This window comes from Artibeus jamaicensis, unplaced genomic scaffold (genome assembly GCF_021234435.1).
Source record: "Artibeus jamaicensis isolate MK-2021 breed Jamaican fruit bat unplaced genomic scaffold, CSHL_Jam_final contig_548, whole genome shotgun sequence".
Lineage (NCBI taxonomy): Eukaryota > Metazoa > Chordata > Mammalia > Chiroptera > Phyllostomidae > Artibeus > Artibeus jamaicensis.
Window position 1 is genome coordinate 3,088,931 of NW_026521883.1, and position 22,447 is coordinate 3,111,377.

Sequence of the window (22,447 nt, forward strand, 5' to 3'; positions counted from 1 at the left end):
GCTTATTATTAAAAATTGATGGTAAATTAATTCACTGTTTGATATTAATTAGCTGTAATGAAAAGAATATCAGGAAGTAATCACAAGTGATTAGCTCCTTTTTTGATATACCCACTCCTTAGGGAGAGATTTTCTATGCTTATTGGTAATATTGAAAAAACAGAGTAAATATCCAATTTAATATCATTTTTTCTAATTTTTTAATTCTTTTATTATTTACTGAAAAACTCTACCCCTATGTTTATGGGTAATTTTTGTTTCTCCTCCCCTCACACAGCTGTCTCTTGTTTTAAGATAGTGATTGTTTGTTTGAAAAGAAATTAAAACAAAATTCTCACCTGTACCTGTGGGCATATGTTTACCTTCTAGAAGTATATTTTTATATTATGCAAATTTTCCTAACTATATTCTTTTAAACATAATAATATAGATTGTTAGTAGAGAAGCTTCCTGAAAGAAGAAATTGTTTAAGAGAAACATGAAAGTAGCAAAACAGAATAGAATTGAAAGCAGATGTGGAGGACAATGTGGAAGTAAGCGCAGCATGAAAGATGAGAGGACAATAATCTAGAACAAATCTGAGATCAGAAAACAGAACTGAATTGAAAAGATATTTGAATTTCTAAGTTGTATGAATAAATCAAAGTCTTAAGCATTAAAACTGTGTAATAAGAAAATGTTCATAAGTAGCTTTAATAACTATTTTCTAGGGACTTTAAAGTAAAAAAATGTAAACATAGTAGATAAATATGCATATTTTGAATGTGTCATTCCCATGTTAATGGTATTAAATAGTTATTTGTGTATTAATTATAAATATACTCCCAGTAGAGAAGGGTAAAATGGGCAATTTAAAAAACAAATTGGATGTTTGAGAATAAATTTTAGCGCTTTTAAAAATGACACTTAGCTTCACATATTCTAGAAACTACCTATTAAACTTGAGATACTTAGTATTGCATTTTCCTGACTTTTAGAAGTATCAAAAATCAATAGTGTTACCGAATCAATGTCATTACATATCATCCCCTCTCAAATTTTTACTAGAAAGAAATTAATAAAGTGCTGGGAAGATCAAACATATAAGCAATGCCTTATATTCTTTTTTGTATAGTTTAGTCATTTATTTAACAAATTCATTCAGCAAAACTTTGTTGAACCCCTACTCTTGCCAGGTATTGTCTGAGGCAACAGAGCACAACAGTGAACAAACGGACAAAATCTCCTGCTTATATACGACTACAGCTGATGATGTCTTTCAGTTTCAATGTACTTAGAATTGGCATCTCTTTTGTCATCATGTGTATTGTTTATAAGGCAGCAGTCAACTCTCTACCAGAACTGAGTCCTCAGCAATATTTCAGTACCTTGCAAGCAGGAAAAGCCTCCTTAGCTTATTTTTATCAAGCTGGTAAGTATTTTTTATATTCTGATTTTATGACATTTCTATTGCTATTTAATCAGTATGCTCACTGAGAGCTTATTGTTGGAATTAATAATTGTGCTCCAATGCTTTACTACAATATGCCTGCCTGCCTCAGTTTAAATCCTGATTCTGCCACTTGACCTGTTGTATGACCTTGGTCAAGTCTTTTTTGTCATTCATAATGAGGAAATAGTACTTGCTTTATAATTTGTTGTGAGGATAAGGATAAGGATAAGTGACTTTACTCATGTACTAATCCATACTAAATTCTAGATAAAAAGGAACTATTAAGATAATAGCATCTAAAATTTACGTAGTCATTTCTGAAAGTATACTCTTTTATACTTTTAGCTTGTAAGTAATTTTAAAGTGTTTTTAAACTTTGAATGTAGTATCAGTGATGCTTTAGCTATACCATTAATTAAGATAAATTAACTAATGTAACTCTTAAACGTAACTGATAATTGTAATGGTCTCATTTAAGGCTTCATGCATAAAAAATGCTATTCTTGCAATTAGTAAGTGAACTAAATCCACATTTCTATTGGTTCCCTTATAATTATTATTTGAAAATTATATTTTAAAACCATTTTGAAAGTTTTATGTATGTATACATGTGGTTTTTTGTATATGGTATTAAACTTGGTAAAATAATGCCAAATATTAGGTTTAAATTCAATATTTATTTATCCTATTGTTTTATAAAGTTTTTTAAATTGCCTACAAAGTTAAAATATGTCATTATAAAGACATTATAAATAAGAATAATGAGGCTTTGGAAATAAGGCTATAAATATACTATAACTAGGTGTATTTAGTTACTGCTTATTTGTTGTTGTTGCATACTGGTTGGGCAAACTAATATATTTCTTTTTACTTATGCAGCTTTGGACTTTAATTTTAAGATTTTATCTTTTCTAAGGTGTAATTCGTTAAGCATTCATAAACCTTTTTTTATTTTAGATTCTTCAGGTACTTCTATATTTCTTGAAGAACTGAGTAAGGCTGTTAAACCTCTCCAAGACTATGGAATTTCTGTTGCAAAGGTAGAAAGATATTCATGTTAATAAATTATCAGTGACAGACATTTTACATTTGAATGACTACACTGAATATCTAAAAATGCTTATGTTGTTTCACTTCTTTTTCCAAACTGTAAAAAAAACAGTTGCTACCTTTTTTTTATAAGTGTAGACAGAAACACAAAAAAATAGTTCCAGATCAATTTAATTTTGTAAATTATTCTCTTGTGGCTTTGGTGTCATTTTTAGTCCTGTAGTTAGACTTTTATTTTGTTTTGCCTGACAAACATGTCACAATTCAATTATTTATTAAATTTCTACTAGCACAAATGGAGGTACCAAAATTGAGGTAACTGAAGTACTTTTTCTTTTCTATTATAAGTTTTTAGAATTTTTATGCTGTAGTTTCATTTGTTTTTAGAAAAAGGTTAAAATAACCTAACAAAATTATATATTCTTTTCTCAAAAAATTTTCAAACTTGCCATGGAAAATTTCCATAGGCATCGTGGATTAGATAGCTACACGAGCCTTTTACTTAGTTTAAATTTAGAATTGGTACCTTAGAAAACTGAATAGGAAGTAACCCAGGGGTCATTAAATTTTTTCAGATTAGTGTGTACCTAACTTTCTGTTGTCGACATAAGAAATGTCCAAACCTGTAGAGAATATTTATAAGAGCTTATTTGAGCCAAACTGACAACATACCCTATGGAACAAGATTTCAAATGATCTGGAGGATAACAGTTTCCTTTATGCATTTGAAATTGCGGGAATTTTAAGATGATTACATGGAGATGGGAGAAAGCAAGGCCAGGACTGGATTATAGGATAGTTATTATGTGGTCTTAGCACTTTAAAAGGAGGGATCTGAAAGGGTGTCATATTAACATCAAAGTATGCTAACCTGGGCACACAGAAACAAAGATGAGGCTTGCTTAAGGCAAAGATAAGCCTTTTACTAAAGTTATTTGCCTGGGGCATGATTACTCATCATGACTTCCCCAGTTAGGAATTTATGATCAGTTTGTCCTATGAGGTTACTTTCCATACAATTCCTTTTACTTCTACACTTTGTGTACATCTATTTCTTGGTTCACTAGCCTTCCTTTTCCAAGAGATGGTTGTTGTCCCTCTTAGTCTCTGCAGCTAGTTCCCAGGGCAAGAAGCACAAAGTTTAACTAACCTTGCCTATTAAAAGGATATTGTTTCCTCTGCCCATAGGACACTTCTGACACCAAATGTGTGAGTTTTCCATACCAGGCAATTCTGACACTAACTGCCCAGAGTTAGTACAGACCCCACAGGTTAAGGGTTCAGTGTTATAAGACCACCTGTCACTTCATTCACCTGTTACAAGTAGTGGGTCTCCAGGTTACCTACAATTGACTTCTATAGGACTTGCCTACAAATTGGGTGTTCTCACCTTCCCCTCCTAAGATTTGATAATTTGCTGTAATGGCTCACAGAACTCAGGGAAACTCGTTACTTGCTATTATTGGTTTATCATAAAGGCTACCTCAGCAACTGCCAAGTGGAAGAGATGCATAGGGTGAGGTCAGCAAGTCGCAAGCCTCCATCCTTGTGTAGTTTGGGGTGTGTCATTCTCAGATTTGGATGGCGTTCATCAACCCCGAAGCTCTCTAAATCTTATTTGGAGTTGTGTGGAGGTTGCCTTATGGAGGTATGACAGATTAAATCATTGGCCATTGGTGATTAACAATCTTCAGTGTGGAGGATGGGAGGTGGGGTTGAAAGTTCCAGCCCTCTTAATGATTGTTCTTTCTGACAACCAGACTGTATCCTGAAGCTATATAGGAGCCTCCAGCCAGCAGTCATCTCTTTAGCATAAAAAAAGACAACTCAGGGGTTTTAGAAGGTCCTATATCAGAAACTGGAGTTAAAGGCCAAATATTAGAGGCCCAAATAAAGACCAAAATGCTTCTAGTATTCCTGTCACTCAGGAAATTACAAGGGTTTTAGAAACTTTGTGTCAAGAACCGGGGACGGAAACCAAATACATACTTTTTATGTTATGGTTGTATACCTTACAAAAATAATTCAATTCTGTTTGTATAGAGGTGTCAGCTAACTTTGAACAACTGATTACACTCTAGAATGATAATGGTACTCATCTCTGAGGAGATCTGAATAACATTTTAAACCGAAATTTAGAAATTAAATAATATGTACATACGATAATCAAAAAGGATAATTGTGTTGTATAACTAGTAGTTATATATCTAATAACTGGTGTAGAATATTGAGGTTCATACCCGGGGTATCTTTATGAACTAACTGAACTTGATTTTATGGTTGAGGATGCCAAACTATATGGAAGGTAGACTGGTGAATAAGATAGACCTATATTGAGTATCTAGCTCGGTCCCTTGCATATAACAGATACTCTGTAAATGTATATGAGATTAAAATTTGCTTAGTAATATTTAGGCTATTGAACAGAAAGATGCCTAAGACCCATTCTATTTCTTTGGATACTTTATATTCTAAATAGGGAGGATGAAAGACATTCACAAATTATTTTAGTAACTAGCAGAACCCAATTTTAATGTGATGCAAATAAAATGCCATAGTAGTTAAAGGGAAAGAGAGCGCATATCTGATTGTTGGGGTGGAAGGTCATGTATGGTATTGGGAAAAGACTACCCAAATACTAGAATTTTGATATTATCTTCAAAAGTTAAGATTTCAGGAGGCAGAGATAGATGAAGAAAACACTAATGTAAATGGATTAAATGTTCCAATTAACACAAAGATTGTCAAGCTGTGTACAATAACCAAGCCCAACTGTATGCCATTTAGAAATGCATCTTTAAAGTGTTCAGAAATTTCCAAAACAAATGAAGGAAAAAGATATGCCATGCCAGTGATAATTAAAAGAAGGCTGGTAACGCAGTATTACTATATCAAGGTAGATTTTAAAATAAAAACACTTTGAGTCATCCTTGACTTGTTGTTCTATCATAACCAATCCATCAATAAGTCCTTTAGGTTCCACTATCAAAACTTTCCAACTCTGACCACTTCCTGTACCTTCGCTCTTACTCCTCCCTTGTCCAAACTATCATTTCTCATCTGGGAAACCACAGTAGCCTTCTAATAATTGGCCTTTCTCCTTTCACTTTTGTCAACTAAACTCTTCTCTGCATGTAGGTGAGATGTGTCAGATTACGTTGCTACCCTTTCAGAAAGGCTTCCCATTACAGTTATGATACAATCTTGTGAACACTGGCTTCCTCCCTAATCTCGTTTTCAGTTCCTCCACTTTCCTCAGTTTGTTCTTGACACATAATGGTCATCTTTCTGTTACCTGAACCCGATGTGTTATTTCCACAAGACCCTTGCAGGTATTTCCCCACTGTGCTTAGAACTCGTGTCTTCCACGTATTTTTATATTTGTATGTTTCACTCCATTACTTCAGTTGTTTGTGTAAATGTCACCCCCTCAGAGAAGCTTTCCTGGCTTCCTAAAATTCTTTAATATTTTAATAACATTTAACATTATATATTACTTAATTTTTTATATTATCTGTCTCTATTTTTAGAATGTGAGTTCTGAAGATAAAGTGTTTTTTTTTTATTTGGAACTTAGTTGTACCCCCAGTGACTAGAACAGTGACTAAAATATGGTAGGTATTCAAATATATATTGAATGGATAAATGAACAAATCTATTGTCATAATGCCAACCATTCATTATCCTCTGACTTTTAAAATTACATACACTAAAATTTAGGGGTTTTTTGGTTATGACTATACTATGACTTTTAATTCTAATTCTCTATTTCTAACATCCTTTCTGAGTATCAGTTCTCCTTTTGTAGCTTTTCTTTAAAAACAAATGTAGCTTCCCTAATTGTTATTCTGATTCCTCAAACTCTCCTAAAATTAAATTGCATATCAAAAACAACAAAAACTCCTCTAAAAAACCCAAAGGTACAAAATCTAAAACGAAGTAACAATTCTTTTAGCCTCTGTTTTGGTAAGTTGCATTGGTGGCTGTCTGTTTTCCCCTTCTAGTAATCTCTTCATTCTTATCTCATTCCTTCCTGACCTCTATTTCATGCTGCATGTACATGCTCAATTTTCTCCCTAATTTTACTTAGTGTATTTGTGAAAAGTCTTTTGAATCTTTTTGTTCTTTTCTGTTTCACTTCACATTTCAGTCATCCTTAACCTATACTGATGGGATATTCTTTTAACCTCCCTCCTTATCTTTGTGCTCTGATGCCTTTCAATTTATCTTCATGTTGCTACCAGGATTGTCCTTATACTTTTAACATAGAGTCCTGATTGTAAGCTGTTTGTAAGCTGATCAAGGGCTGTTATGGCTGCTGTGACATCATCAGGGACTTAGGTTCATTCTTTCTGAGGCACCATCCTTAGCAAGGGTTTCTTCTTTAAAGAGGCCTCAGGATCCCTGATTACTGCTGGTGTTGTAGCTATCGCATCTGTTTCGTCAGGAAGAAGTGGGAAGAATAAGTGTATCAGCCAGCCCCCTTTTAGGAGTCTTCTAAGAATTCCAGTCGACTGACTTCTCCTAACACCGGTTACCCATCCTTGGCTGTTGGGAGTCTGGGAAAGTCTTTGAATGGGGAATTTGCTTTTAGTGAAGTTCCGTCAGTAAAACCAAAGGGGAGGATGGATTTTGGATGAGAAACCACCACTGTCTGTTATCCACGTGTGCCCGCTGTTGAGATGGTTTTATGGTTCCAGCTTACCACTCACTGCTGTGCTTCCTAGCTTTTCTTCATGATTTTTGTCCTGCCTTAGTTGTTTCCTTCCTTTTCGACCTGGTTACCTTCTACTTCTCTCATAAAAGTGAGTTAAATGTAAACTCTTAGGTATAAGTAAATATTACTATTAGGCGTAGAAACAGGTCCTTTTCCTGGGTTACCTCAAGCACTCGAGTAAATGAGCAATTATGGGATTCAAATCAGAAAGAAAAGTAAAATAAAAAATATGATATGGAGACAAAATTATAATATTTAATTTTATTTCTTGTTTCCCAAAGCAAGAAAATTCACCTTTTGATATACTCTAAATCTTAAATGTAATCTTTTAAAGGTCAATTGTATCAAAGAAGAAATATCAAGATACTGTGGAAAAGAAAAGGATTTGATGAAAGCATATTTATTCAGGTAAACTATTATTTTGGACAAATATAAAACTATGCTTCTAGAATATGCAAGTATATAAAATATCACTAATCCAGAATAAAGTTGTATGCACTGGGGGTCATATGATGCTTAGCAAAAAGTCCAAGTATTAGATTTGTTACCTGTACTTTGACTCCCTTGTCTATAAAATAAGAATAATATCTACCTCACAGGGTTGTTTTTATTTTAGGATTTTATTTATTTACCTTTTAGAGGGGAAAGGAAGGAGACAGGGAGAGAAATATCAATGTATGGTTGTCTCTCATGCGTCCCCAGCTGGGAACTGGCCTGCAACCCAGGCATGTGCCCTGACTGGGAATCGAACCTCGATCCTTTGGTTCACAGACCCGCGCTCAATCCGCTGAGCTACACCAGCCACGGCAGGGTTGTTTTACATATTACATGAAAGTCTTATGTAAATTCCTATTACAAATGCCCGGTAAGTAAACACTAAGAAAATTCAGTGTTTAAGTGGATGTGTCAGGTCATATTCTGATGTGAAACAAATGTACTTTATTTTCAAGGGATCTGCCAATGTCCAGGTTACAGATTCCAGGGTACTTGGGTCTGCCAACTTATCTGAGGTTTCTCAAAATCTTTCCTCAAACTCTTAGGATTTGACCTAGGAAATGGGGAGAGATCCTGTCTCCTCAGAGACCTGCTGCTGAGGACATTTCTTTCTCCTACTTGTCTCCTTCCCAACACAATTTGGAGAATCTGTGTGTATGCAACAGGGACGTTGATAGGAAGCCCTGTTTATACTTTTTTTCTTCTGGTCTTTTTGCTAGGTCCAGGGTCTAAGCTTTTCAAAGTTGACACTGTTATTGAGTCTGTATTCAGTAAGCATTTGAGTGTATATTATGGCCAGCACTTGGGGATGTGAATGGGATAATGGATAAGACATAGGCTCTAACATTACAGCCTAGAATATCTGAGGAACAAGTAAATTGAATGCTAAGGAAATATTTCTGTAACACTTTTCAAACTTTTTACAGGGGCAACATACTACTCAGAGAATTCCCTACTGATACCTTGTTTGATGTGAATGCCATCATTGCTCATGTTCTCTTGTAAGTATAGGGGGTACCATTCACTTCTTTACTTATTATTTATCTAGTGATTTCATTTTAGACAATCCCAATTAAAATATTTTAGAGTTTTAACATTATATTTGTAGGCATCAATTTCACATAAATTCCTGGTCTGTCTTCCCACATAGAGGATCTGACATTTCTTAAGTGGCAGATAATACAGAAACATATAGATACTCTGTATTAAAATAGTAGATAGCGCAGCATGACTACATGGGTCGTGCTATTGTATCTAGCATCCTTCTCATCCAGATGATTTTTTTTCTGGCATCTGTAGCTCTGTGCCTGCTCTGTAAGTACAGAAACAGTTCAAAAAGTCCCAGAACATACCTGCATGTTTTTTTGAGAGAGAGTAAGTGAATTTAATTTCATTTCCCTGGTATGGAATCTTTAAGCCTGGGAGTCAGGCCTGTCTGAGGTCCATTCATGCACTTCACCTCTGGATAAAGTCTAGTTATTCTCTTTAATGAAAAAGCTAGAAACTATGACTTGTTAAGGACATGAATTTATATGGCCTTTCCTGATTTAACATTATTGTAGGTTTGTTTCCAACTAAGACCTTTGCTGACATTGACTTTCTTTGTCTTCTGCTTGGCTTCCCACTTCCTTCTCTTCTCTGACTGGATTCCCAGAAAAATTGGGTGAAAGTTAAATGACAGAAAACTTAAAACATATTGGTGAAAAGTCGTGTTTATCACTTTGAAAATGGATACTTTGAAATGTTGCAGTACTAACAGTATATTACTGAAAGGCCTTTAGAAAAGATCCTGACAGTCAAGGATCCTGAGGCCTATAGAGTGAGAAGCCAATTCTAAGGAATGAAAGGTGCCTTTTGAAGAAGGAATTCCAAAGAGCTATTGGACTGTCTTAGGAGCCCTTTCCTGGGTTAGAGAAGGGGTGGCTGTCCTGAGGTGGGGGTTGATCATAAAAGGCTTAGCAGAAAGTCCAAGTAACAGATATGATACGTGTTGTACAGTGGAAACCTGATGCCTGTCTTTGACCCAGAAGGAACAAAGAAGATTCTTTGAGGGATGGGGGAAGGGTGATTAAGATCGTCTTTGACAAGTCTGACAGCAAATCCTGGAGCAGCATGTCCACCTTCGACAACCTGATGATAAGGTGGTTTTGAAACAGTCGAGCCTTAGATGTGGAGTGGCTCTCAGTGCTGGGGACCCTGTTCTCTGAACTGGCTAGCCTGTGGAGCTTGCGTCATGCAGTCCTGTTTTTTGTGCTCTGCTAATGCTGGTTTGTAGAACCCTAATTCCACAGAGAATATTCCCCTCATTCCTCCTGTGTGCCAGATACCTGTTAGGTACTGGGGATTCAAAACAGAATAGGATGTGGCTTCTGTTCTCTAGGAATATAGGGTTTTGTTGCAGAGACAGATAATATGAACAGAAAATATATATAGCAAGTAAAATAGAAGTATGTATAAGGGCTTATGGACCCACAGGGTAGGGAATAGTTCCTACTGGGTCTACAATGAGGGTGGATATTTACTAAGAACTCTTCCTGAAGGAGGTGGCATGGGGGGGATGATACTTAAAACATAAGTGGGCATTTGCTTGGTAAAGAAACAGAAAGTGGGTAAAGCAGTGGGAACTGTGTGAGCAATGGCATGGAGGTTAGGATAATCTGGAGAGGGTAGTGTTTTTTTAAGTTTGTTTTTAAAATGAGTTTATTTATTTGTTTTTAGAGAGAGGGGAGGGGAGGGAGAAAGAAAGGGAGAGAAACATCAATGTGTGGTTGCCTCTCACACCCCCTACCAGGGACCTGGTCTGTAACCCAGGAATGTGCCCTGGCTGGAATCGAACATGTGGCCCTTTGGTGCACAGGCCTGCACCCAATCCATTGAGCTACACCAGTCAGGGCATGGAAGGGGTAGATTTTACCAAGAGTATCAAATGTGAAGCAGGAGGTGAGGGCAGAGAGGGCAGGCATGGGGTCAGATGAAGGGAATCTTTGTTTACCATGTGAGAAGTTCAGGCTTTTGGGTGAGGAGTCCAGCTCCACATCAGAATCCCTGTGCCATCTTTTGAGCCCAACCGTAGGCAATTACAAGGTTTTGCCTGGCAGGCCTCATAGCGGGCAGGTACCTCCTTCACACCAGACTTGGTGCGCAGCCAGCACATTGCAGTTTTTTGTTTTGTTTTTAGAAAAAATGGAGGTCAACAACTGAGGTCTCTCCTTTCTCCCAATCCCTTAAGCCAAACATGCCCCTGTGTACATCTGCATTTTCAACTCAGTTTTCTCCATTTTGAAGCCTCATTATCAGAAACCTTGGCTGGGTACCTCATGGGTACTTCTGATAAGACCCTCTTATCTCTACTTTGACTCAGTCCCTTTCCACTCCTAGCCCTTCTTTGCTTCACCCCAGCCCACCAGTCCATAAAAAGCCAGGAGCCTTTTGTCGGGTGCTCCTTGGAATGCCATGATACCTTATATCTGTGCCTTGTGCACCTGACCCTCACCTGGGGCTGTTTCATGGCAGGGAAAGGAAAGAAACTTTCTGGAACTGATGCCTGTCTCTGCCTCTTACTTGCACTGACACAGTAAGTGATCGAAAGCTGGATTGTCACTTTCAGTTGGGCTTGCTGTCTTAATTGACAGTACAACACCAGATTGCTCAATAGAGGGTTGCTGGCAGGCAAGTGATGTGATTAAATTAGTACTAGAGAGCTCTTTCTGGTGGATGTGACAGTTTTGTGGGGTCCAAGAACCTGGAGAAACCAATTTCTGGCCAAGGTGGAGGCATAGGTAGATATACTTTTCCCTTGCACAACCAAAAGAAGGACAACAAATTTGAAAATAAAACCAGCTACAACTTCTGGAAAATCAAACTTCATGGAAGTGGACAACCAAGGAGTTAAAGAAGAAACATTCATTCAGACTGGCAGGACGGGTGGAGAAGAGCAGCTGGGACAGAGAGGACATGTGGCAAGGTGGCAGAGTACCAGGCAGGTGAGGAGGTGGCTGGCAGTTCCACATTTACATGCAGATAAACTGGAAGGAACAACTGGGGAGCAAGACTGTGCAACCCGAGGTTCCAGCATAGGACAAGAAAGCTTCAAAACCTCTGGCTGTAAAAACATGTGGGGGTTGCCATGGAAGGAGAAACTCCCAGTCTCATAGGACAGTTCATTGGAGAGACCCACAGGGTCCTAGAATGTACACAAGCCCACCCACCCTGGAATCAGCACCAGAAGGGCCCAATTTGCTTATGGGTAGCACAGGAAGTGACTGAAAGCCAACCAAGAGGCGAGCAAGCAATATTATTCCCTCTTGGACCCCTCCCCCACATACAGTGCCACAACACAGCAAAGTGGGTTGCCCCACACTGGTGCATACCTAAGGCTCTGCCCCTTACAACATAATAGGTGCACCGAGACAAAGAAAATGACCCAAGTGAAAAACAGATTAAAACTCCAAAAAAAGAACTAAGTGATAAAGAGATGGTCAGTCTATCAAATCCAGAGTTCAAAACACTGGCAATCAGGATGTTCACAGAAATGGTTGAGTGTGGTTGTAAAATGGAGAAAAAAGTGAAGGCTCTGCAAAGTGAAATAAAGAAAAATATACAGGGAACCAACAGTGAAGGGAAAGAAACTGGGACTCAAATCAATGATTTGGAGCAGAAGGAAGAAAACATTCAACTGGACCAGAACAAAGAAACAAGAATTAAAAAAAAAAAAATGAGGGGAGGCTTAGGAATCTCTGAGACAGCTTTGAATGTTCCAACATCCAAATCTTGGGGGTACCAGAAGGAGAAGATGAAGAGCAAGAAATTGAAAATTTATTTGAAAAAGTAATGAAGAAGAGCTTCCCCAATCTGGCAAAGGAAATAGACTTCAAGGAAGTTCAGAAAGCTCAGAGAGTTCCAAAGAAGTTGGACCCAAGGAGGAACACACCAAGGCACATCATCATTAAGTTACCTGAGATTAAAGATAAAGAGAGAATCTTAAAAGCAGCAAGAGAAAAGGAGACAGTTACCTGCAGAGGAGTTCCCATAAGACTAGCAGCTGATTTCTCAAGAGAAACCTTACAGGCAAGAAGGGGCTGGAAAGTATTCAGAATCATGAAACGCAAGGACCTATATCCAAGATTACTCTATCTAGCAAAATCATCATTTACAATGGAAGGTCAGTTAAAGTGCTTCCCAGATAAGGTCAAGTTAAAGAAGTTCATCATCCCCCAGCTCTTATTATATGAAATGTTAACTTATCTAAGAAAAAGAAGAAGATCAAAAATAGCAGTAAAATGACAATAAACTCACAACTATCAACGGCTGAACCTAAAAAAAACTAAGCAAACAACTAGAACAGGAATAGACTCACAGAAATGAAGATCACATGGAGGGTTATCAGTGGGGAGAGGGAAGGAAGAGAATGGGGTTAAAGGTACAGGGAATAAGAAGCATAAATGGTAGGTACAAAATAGACAGGGAGAGATTAAAAATAGTATAGGAAAGGAGAAGCCAAATAATTTCTATGTATGATGCATGGACATGAACTAAGATGGGGGAAAGCTGGTGGGGAGGTACAGGGTGGAGGGGAATAAAGGAGAGAAAAAAAATGGTATAATTGTAACAGCATAATCAGTAAAACATACTTTGGAAAACAAAAAAAAATGAGAAGATATTTATTCTCCTGAAAATCCCTCCCCCACCCCCCAAATGGAGAAACCATTGTGTGGCTGTTGTACAATCTAGAGAGAGAGAGTAGAGATAGCAAAGAAGGAATTTTCTTTTTAATGCTTAGGAGGTAAAATTAACTGGACTTGGTGACAGGTAATTTTGTAATGAGCAAAACTACAAACTTGGGTTAGTCCCTGACTTCTTTTTCACTTCATTCTACTCCAAATCTGATCTGATCATTGTCTCAGGTCGGCAAGGGAGAAGAGCAGATTTTCAGAAGAAGATAATCTCCATTGAGTCAAATGCCCATCATATCTAAGTCTCAAATAAACAGTTACAGGAACTTGAGCCCCCAAGGAGTGCGGATCTAGGTGCTGCTAACATAGAGGCCTTATTGGGAGTGTTCTAGGGAAGAAGGCATTTCCCTACACTTCCCAACACTTAAGGGAAGAGGAAACTTAGGAGGAGAAAACTAAATGTCAAGTAGAATTCCAAAGAGGCAATATCCTCATTTTTGTTTAAAATATAAAAAAATGACTTGTGAAATACAGTATTTAAATTTTTTTCAGTAATATTTGGAATACTGAAGAACTGTGCTAAATAGTGTGTCATATCAGAGTTACGCCTTGTAAATTACCATGGGGAAAAAATTCCTTTCACTCTATCATCCTACTTTCTTGTGCTAAATCTATTAGATTGAAATGCCCAGTGTCTGTTAAGCAGTTTCTATCACGTACTCTTTGGCAGTTGCATACTATTCCCACTAATGGAACTAAACTGTTGCTTGATATCTTCTCCCCATTTTTTTTATAACATTTTAAACTTTATTATTATATCTAGTCACTCTCCTTATGTAAAGGAGACTAAAGTGCACATTTTTCCCTTTCCCCAGAAAGTTTGTCATTTGTCTTCATATTCCCCTACTTTGTTCTTCTAAAATTATCTGGTCAAATTTATCTTCTTTTTTTGGACTTTTTAAATTGTATTAAGATCTCTCTTATGCCATTGCTACAAAGGAATTCACCTGTTTTTAGAGCAGTTTTAGGTTGACCAAAAATTTAGCAGATAGTACACAGAATTCCTATATACCTCCTTTCTTCTCTGTGCTTAGTTTTCCTTTATTGTTAACATTTTGAATTAGTGTTGTATATTGTTACAGTTGATGAACCAATACTGACACATTATTATTAACCAAAGTACATATTTCTTTGGGGGTTCACTCTGTTGTTCAGTTCTATAAGTTTCAACACGTGCCTGTATCTACCAATACAGTATCAGATAGCATGGTTTCACTGACTTAAAAATTTTTTTGTGCTCCACCTATTCGTCCTGCACTTCTGCTCCCCAACTGCTGATCTTTTTTTAAAGATTAATGCTATTTAGGTTTTTTATAAAGATTTTGTTTATTTTTTTAGAGACGGGGGAAGGGAGGGAGAGAAACATCAATGTGTGGTTGCCTCTTGCTTGCCCCCTACTGGGGACCTAGCCCGCAACCCATGCATGTGCCCTGACTGGGAATCAAACTGGCAAGGCTTTGGTTCGCAGGCCTGCGCTTAATCCACTGAGCTACACCAGTCAGGTCCCCAAGTGCTGATTTTTTTGCTGTCAACATAATTTTACTTTTTCCAGAATGTCATATAATTGAATCATATAGCATATAGCCTTTTTAGATTGACTTTTTTTACTTAGCAATATGTCTTTCAGGTTCTGCCTTGTATTTCGTGGTTGGATATCTCATTTCTTTTTATCAATGATTGATAGTCCATTGTATGGATATACCATTTATCCATTCACCTATTGAAGGACTTCTTAGTTTCTTCCATGTTTTGGCAAATATGAATAAAGCTGTTACAAACATTCCTGTGCAGGCTTTATGTGTGGATGTACTGTCATTTTAAACTCCTATGGGTAAATGAATGTGATTTCTGGATGATATGGTAAGGCTGTGCTTAGCTTTGTGAGAAACTGCCACCCTACCTGCCAAAGTGCCTGTACCACTTTGCATTCCCATGTACAGTGAATGAGTTTCTGTTGCTCTACATTCTTGTCAGCATTTGGCATTGCCAATTTTTTTAGCCATTCTAATAGGTGTATAGTGGCTTCTCATCATTTTAATTTACGGTTTTGCAATGACATAATGATGTTGAGCACATTTTCTGTGCTACTTTTTAGCCATTTGTATATTTTATTAGGTAGGGTATCTGTTAAGAACTTTTGCACATATTTCAATAGTTTTTTATTGATAAATTTTAAGGATTTTTTGTGTATATTTTTGATATGTCCCTTATCAGATACATGTTTTGCGATCTTTCTTCCTAGGTTGTGGCTTGTTTTTTCATTCTCTTAACAGTTTCTTCTGTATAGCAAAAGTTTTAATAATAATGAACTCTAACTGAACATTTTTTCCCTATGCTTTTGGTGGTGTATCTAAATCATCGCTATACCCAAGGCTACCTATTTTCTTTCATGTTATCTTCTAGAAGATTTATAGTTGTACATTTTACATTTAGGCCTGTGATCCATTTGAGTTAATTTTTGTGGAAGTTGTGAAGTTAGTGTCTGGATTTACTTTTTTGCATGTGATGTCCAGTTGTTTTAACACCCTTTCTCCACTAAGTGGCTTTTCTCCCTTGTCAAAGGTCAGACACTTATTTCTGTAGGTGTATTTCTTAGTGTTTTCATGGTTTCAGTTTTCTATTTAAATCTTTGATCTGTTTGGAATTTAACTTGGTGAATGGTATGAGGGATGGATTTAGCTGTATAAGAGCCAATGGCTACAGTATAGTTGTCCCAACACAACTGAGATTAATGAATGTCTTCACTATTCAAAATGCCATTATTTATACTGATCACTCATATATATATTTGGGTCTATGTTTTAACTTCATATTTCAATTATCCATTTGTATACTAGTACCATTGCTTTAGTTATTGAGGTTTTATAATACCTGAAAGATCCAGGCTCCTTCATATTTCTCTTTTAAGAATTATAATGGGGAAAGTAGGGGAAAGGTCATTGAGGACCATGTATAAAGGACACATAGACAAAGTCAAAGGGGGTAGGATTGAGGATGGGAGGCACAGACGAATGGGGTGGGGGAAAATTGGAGACAAGTGTACTTGAAAAACAATTTAAAAAAGGAAAAAATAAAATAAAATTAATTTTGTAACTAAAAAAAGAATTGCTTGTTTCATTTACAGATAACATTAAAAATTAACTTGTCCAATTTATTCCCCTCTCTGACTAAATCCTACTAGCATCAAATTTGTAAGTTATTTTAGGGACAGTTGACATTTTATAGTAAATCTTACCATCCCAGAACCTGAAGTCTTTTTATTTGTTCCAATTTCTTTTGTGTCTTTTAGTAATATTTTAATGCTTTCTTCATATATGCCTAGACACTTAAACTTATTACAAGGTATTTTGTCTTTTTTGTTTCTATTATAAATAGGTGTTTCTTACATTGTCTTCTAACACATCTATTTTAATATAAAAATGTAGATATATAACATACTTATATGTATAATATATACATATATGTATATGAAAGATATTGATTTCTTTCTATTAAATTTGTGTCCTTCTACCTTACTGAATTTTTGTTATTTAGAATAACACTGGAAAAACAAAACAACAGTAATTAGAATGTAGTAATAATATTCATATTGTAGAATGCATGAGAAATTTTACTGCATCATTAGGACAAGAAAAGAAAATCCCAAGACAGATTTCTTCTTTAACCCATTTCTGTCAGTATTTTTCCTCCTTGAAACTGGAGTGAAGTAGCAGGTTTGTGGAAAGGATCCTAAAGATCCCTAGGTATGCCTGTATTCTGGAAGTTAACATTAAAAAATAAAGTTAGGAAGCCATTGGGGAAAATCATAGAGATCAGTAGGTAGAATATCAATAGTTTTGGTTTATATTACCTCATGGATAATGTCCACTTAATGAGCTTTGGGACATTAGGCAAGGTAACCTCTCTAAGCCCCGTGGGCTTATCTGTAAAATGGAGTTCAGGATGGCACTACTCTCAGATGGTTGCCATGAAAATTAAAACAGTGCATTGCTGAGTATTCTTAGTTATAACCCTAAAATCTGGGTCTGACTGGCTTAAGCAGAAAAGGATTTGGAGCAGATATATCTGACTTGTTAGAAGAGCTGGAGAACTGGACTCAATTTATACAGCTCTGAAATATAGTCAAGTTCATGACACAGAACTAGTCTGGAGGGGATGGCTGCATTGCCAAGGTATTGGGTGAGAGAGCTTGCATCTCCTGTTCTGGGGCTGTCATCAGTACTGTTCTCACTGCTGCCTTGGAGCTGACTGTTGCTGCTGCTGCCTCTTGAAATAATTCCGCTTTGTCCCCAATTCTTTGTATCACTAGCTCCTTGTCCAAAATGTCAGACAAGTGATTCTGGGTCGTATAGCTGTGCCTTGCAGCAGAGAAGTTGGGAAAGAAGTTTATCATAATATTAGATTTTATGAGGGGATTCATTCCTCTTATATGAGGAGGCCTCTGCTTACCACAAAGACTTAGAAAACTGGGAGTTCTCAAAGCAAAAGAGAGGAGGAGTCTGAAATCTGATTAACTGCCAGTACTATAAAATGTTTAGTACTATGCCTGACATGGGGCAAGTGCCCCCAAAATGTTGGCTTTTATTAATTTATATTTGCCAGTGCTTATTTGAGAAAAAAGGTTCGGGAGATTTCTTTTCCCAGATCTGATTTTCCAAGCACATACATTAGGGCTAGTGCAATAAAAGTTAAAGGGTGGGTATAATTTCCAAGGCTAGAATTTACGTGGAAGTCCATTAAGTTTACTAGATGGCACCAACCAACTGTTTTGAAGTAACTCAAGAGTAATTCTGGACTTGTTAGCCAAAATATATAAGCCACCAATAGCCTGAATTGTCACTGAGACTCCCCTGCCACTCCTTCATTGCCTGCCTTTCTGCCTGGTTTCCCATTTACAAGAGTGGTCAGTAATAATGCAGTTTACAGGTCCTGGCTTTAGTGTCAGAAGGCCAGCTTAGTGTCAGCTCTACCAGTGACTACCACATGATCTGGGGCAGATTATTTAATCCCTCAAACTGTTACCTGCATGCATGTGTTAAAAAAGAATGTTCCAAGATTATTGTTGAGGATTTAAATGAAATCCTGTGACAATACCTCACATATAGTGAGCACTACTCTGTAAATATTTCTTTAAAAAACAAAACAAGAACCCTGGGAATTGTAGTAGGTCACATTTTACTTTTCTTTTAAAAAGTTGAAGAAATCTTTAATAAGTCACTATTTAAGCCATTGTAATTTAGAGCAGTACTTTCAGGGTGTTCATGCAATCACAATACTTTTCTAATGATATTAACACATTCTTTACCTTTTTCCACTTTTATTCTTTTAAGAGTGCAGTTTCCACAGGCTAGTGATGTGTTGTGTGATGTCAGAACAGATTGAATGCAAAAGCAGCTATGAGAATCCAGCTGTCTTTTGTTTAGTTTAATATGAAGGAGATTTGCAGAAATGTAAAACAATGCCACTCTTTTCACTGTTTTTCTTTTGTTTTGAAAAATTGCTTTTCTTAGGAGAAAGTATTATTTATATTAACATACTATGGTGTTTATTATGGTTTTAAAAAGAATTAATAAACATTTAAAAATTCCCGTTTTAATTTCTATTTTGGCAACTATTGATAGATGTAACCTACATAAAGAAAAGCTCTTTGAGGAGCTGTTTTTAGAGCTGTTAAGGTATCTTGAGACCAAAGAGTTTAAGAACTGCAGTATTAGCAAAAAGTCCCATGTTTTCCATTATAGGAAAACAATACTTGACTAATTTGTTGGAGACCGCTGAATAAACCTTTGCTCAAGCATGTGGACTTGGAATGACTTTCAAGAATCCTTAAAGTTTGCCTAAGAAAAATACATGTACATGCACACAGAAAAGTGAAGTGAGTTATTAGAGAACTTATATAGAAGTAGAACATTAATAAAGATTCTTTTGGATGAAGAAATATAATTAGTTAGTCTAACACACTGAAAAGATGATTTGGAAGAATTGTGGTCGAGTAGAAAGATTACTGAACTAGGAATAAGCCCTGTTTTGTGTTCTGTTCCTGGCTCCTTCATTCAGTAAATGTTGTCAACTAAGTAAGCTTTTCAGTGTTTTGAACTTGTTTTCAGTGTTTTCAAGTGAAGAATGGGAATAAATAATTTCTACTCTACTCTTTTATTCATTCAATGAATATTTATTATTTACTATATACTATGCTCTATTTTAAGTTATTACAGAAATAGTGGTAAAATGTGCAAGGTACCTGCTTCAGGAAGGTAACAGTTTAATGAGAGAAGGAATAAACCAGTATATAAGTATATAAATATTTGTAAATTGTGCTAAATACTAGGAAGGAATCAAATAATGTAAAATGAAAGAGAAAAATGCTACAGACCTATTTACATAGGACCAATAGAGAAGGCTTCTGAAAGACCAGATGTCTGAGAAGGAGCAAGGGAGTAGCTTTCAGCAAACAGAATTGTGCTTGCAAAGGCCTGAGGTGAGCCTGAAGTATGGTATACATGCGGAATGGTAGAACAAAGTGAGGTTGGAGAAGTAGGCAAGGTCTAGATCATCCAGGGCCTTGTAGGCCATGGAAAGAAGCCTGCATTTTAAGTGTGTGAAGGGATCAAATGTATTCAAGTTGAGAAAACTAACTGTAAGGGATTATTTGACCAGCCTAGGATGTTAGTGAATACAGCTTAAATTCGTTGAGGTGGTTGTGATGGAGAATGAGCACCACTACTCACAACTGTCCCTGGTTGATGCTCTTAGGGACAGACTAATGATTTGGAGAGTGATTTTAGTTTAGTGTTAAAATGCTTAAGTTCTTGCACTGGCTGGGTAGCTCAGCTGGTTGGAGAGTCATCCCAGTAAGCCAAGGTTATGGGTTCAATCCCCAGTCAGGGCACATACAAGAATCAACCAATGAGAGTATAAATAAATGGAACTACAAATTGATGTCTGTCTCTCTCCCCCACTACCACTCCCCCCCCCGCTAAAATCACTAAATTAAGAATAAATAAATAAGATGTGTAGTTTCTCACTAAATTTTATTAGTAGGTTCTTTAATTTACAGTTATACCTGGATACTCATCTTCAGAACTCATCAAACCCTGTACTGATAGCATTTTGATGAGAAAAAAATGTTTTAGCACTCAGTGCTTACTCGCCACTCGGCGCCCCTCTCGCATGATGAAACAGGTCTGAAGTATCAGTCTCATGGTCGCTCGCAAACAGTTGGGTACTCATTGGTTTCGACACTCATCATGAGTTCTGGAATGAATTAATGACGAGTACTGTGGTACTACTGTACTTAACAAATATGTATTAAATAACTAAGTTCATACAGTTTTTTCTAATTACATCTCTGTTTATTTTAGTGCCCTACTTTTTAATGAAGTAAAATATATTACCACCCTGGAAAACCTTCAGAATATAGAAAATGCTCTGAAAGGAAAAGCAAACATTGTATTTTCATATGTAAGAGCCATTGGAACACCAGGTATTTATTAACTTTTACTTTAATCTTTGCTATGTCTGTACTTGTGTGAGTATATTAAAGACTTAAAATAGTGTATTTTGACCACAGTCTTAATATTTTAAAATAAATGTAAAGCATCTTTACTATTATGTTTTGTTTTCAGCTGGCAGCATAACATAGTGGTTGAATTGAACTCTGGAGCCAGACTGCCTAGATTAGACCCCTTGCTCCATTAATTACTTAGAGTATGACCTTGGACAACTTACTTAGGCTGCTTCTTATTCACTAAGATGGTGAAAAAAAAAGTGCCTACCTCTTAGTGTTATTGTAAGGACCAGATGAGCTTGAATAATTAAAATAATTTCTGGCATGTAATATGTACTCTGTGTTAGCTGTTATTATTTTTTATTTCTTTATAGCCCTCATGGTACCTGGTGTAGTAGTTTATAGCATTTGGTAAATGTTGTTGACTCACTAGCTTTCTTTTTAGGTATTTTGGTATTTGCTGTTTATGAGATATTTTTCTTGATATTTCAAAAGTCTAACTTTGATAGAATCAATTTGTAAGTACAGAATAGGCATTATGTTTGATTTAACCTGGATTGTGTTTAGGCCAAATGGGCAGGGGAGTGATTATAAAGATTGACTATGGAATTTAAGCTGAGTTAAGAGAAAAGAGAGGATTTGAGGGGGTGACTGACAGTGAAAAGTGGGTAGCATTATAGGTCCTGAAGGGTTAGAGTTCTGTACCAGACTGAGTGACCTAGTCAGATGGAGGAATGGGGGTGGAGAGGGATCGTGCTAGACATTGAAATTATGGAGGAGTTTGCAGTAATTGCTAATTAAAGGCCTGCAGTGGGACCAGAGCACTGAGTGGTAAAGGTAGGATTAAAGAAACATCATTGGAGTCTATAGGCAAGGCCAAGGATTTTGAAAGGACCATCTATGGGGATAATAAAATCACCAAGGATTGTGACAGAAGTGGTATTGGGGAAAGCGACAATGTGACAGAAGGTAAAATCTTTTTGTAATGAGGGAGAGTGGCCCTAGCTGGGGAGGTAAATGACTCCAGCAAGGCAGCATGGTGAGTGGAATAATTTGATGATATGTGATGCAAGTGGTACAAGATTAGGTAGTGGAGGGGAAGGTAACTGCCTTGAAAGGATAGTGAGGAAAAGGGGGAAAATAAAGTATGAAAAGGAAGAAATCTTCAATGAAGCACTTCAAGAAAACTTCCCAGAACCAAAGGATTCAAGCTTCCAAATAGAAAGAACCTATCAAGTCCCAGCATAGTGGATGCATGTAGATCTACACCAGACCATCTCATTTGGAAATTTCAGAATATTGGGAACAAAAATTATTCTCAAATATTCCAGAAAGAAAAAAGTTTGCAGTTGAAGGATCAAGAATCAAAATGGCATTGGACTTCTCAGTTGCAGCCCTGAAAACTAAAATTCTCAGGAAAATGATTCAAACATTGAATTCTATAAGCAGACAACTATAGTTATATGAAAGTAGAATAAAGACAGTTCCAGAAGTGCAAACTTGCAAAAAAATGT

At 36.5% G+C, this 22,447-nt stretch overlaps 1 protein-coding gene across 1 annotated transcript in view; it reads left to right on the forward strand.

The window, feature by feature from the left end:
* The window catches only part of TXNDC16 (thioredoxin domain containing 16), an 80,130-nt gene that overhangs the window by 6,329 nt on the left and 51,354 nt on the right, over positions 1 to 22,447 (forward strand). Inside the window, exons 2-6 of the mRNA XM_037155765.2 lie at positions 1,176 to 1,411; positions 2,390 to 2,472; positions 7,534 to 7,607; positions 8,621 to 8,695; positions 20,788 to 20,909. Coding sequence (XP_037011660.2) covers positions 1,249 to 1,411; positions 2,390 to 2,472; positions 7,534 to 7,607; positions 8,621 to 8,695; positions 20,788 to 20,909 — 517 coding nt within the window. The 5' untranslated portion in view covers positions 1,176 to 1,248. The remainder of the gene's footprint in view (positions 1 to 1,175; positions 1,412 to 2,389; positions 2,473 to 7,533; positions 7,608 to 8,620; positions 8,696 to 20,787; positions 20,910 to 22,447) is intronic.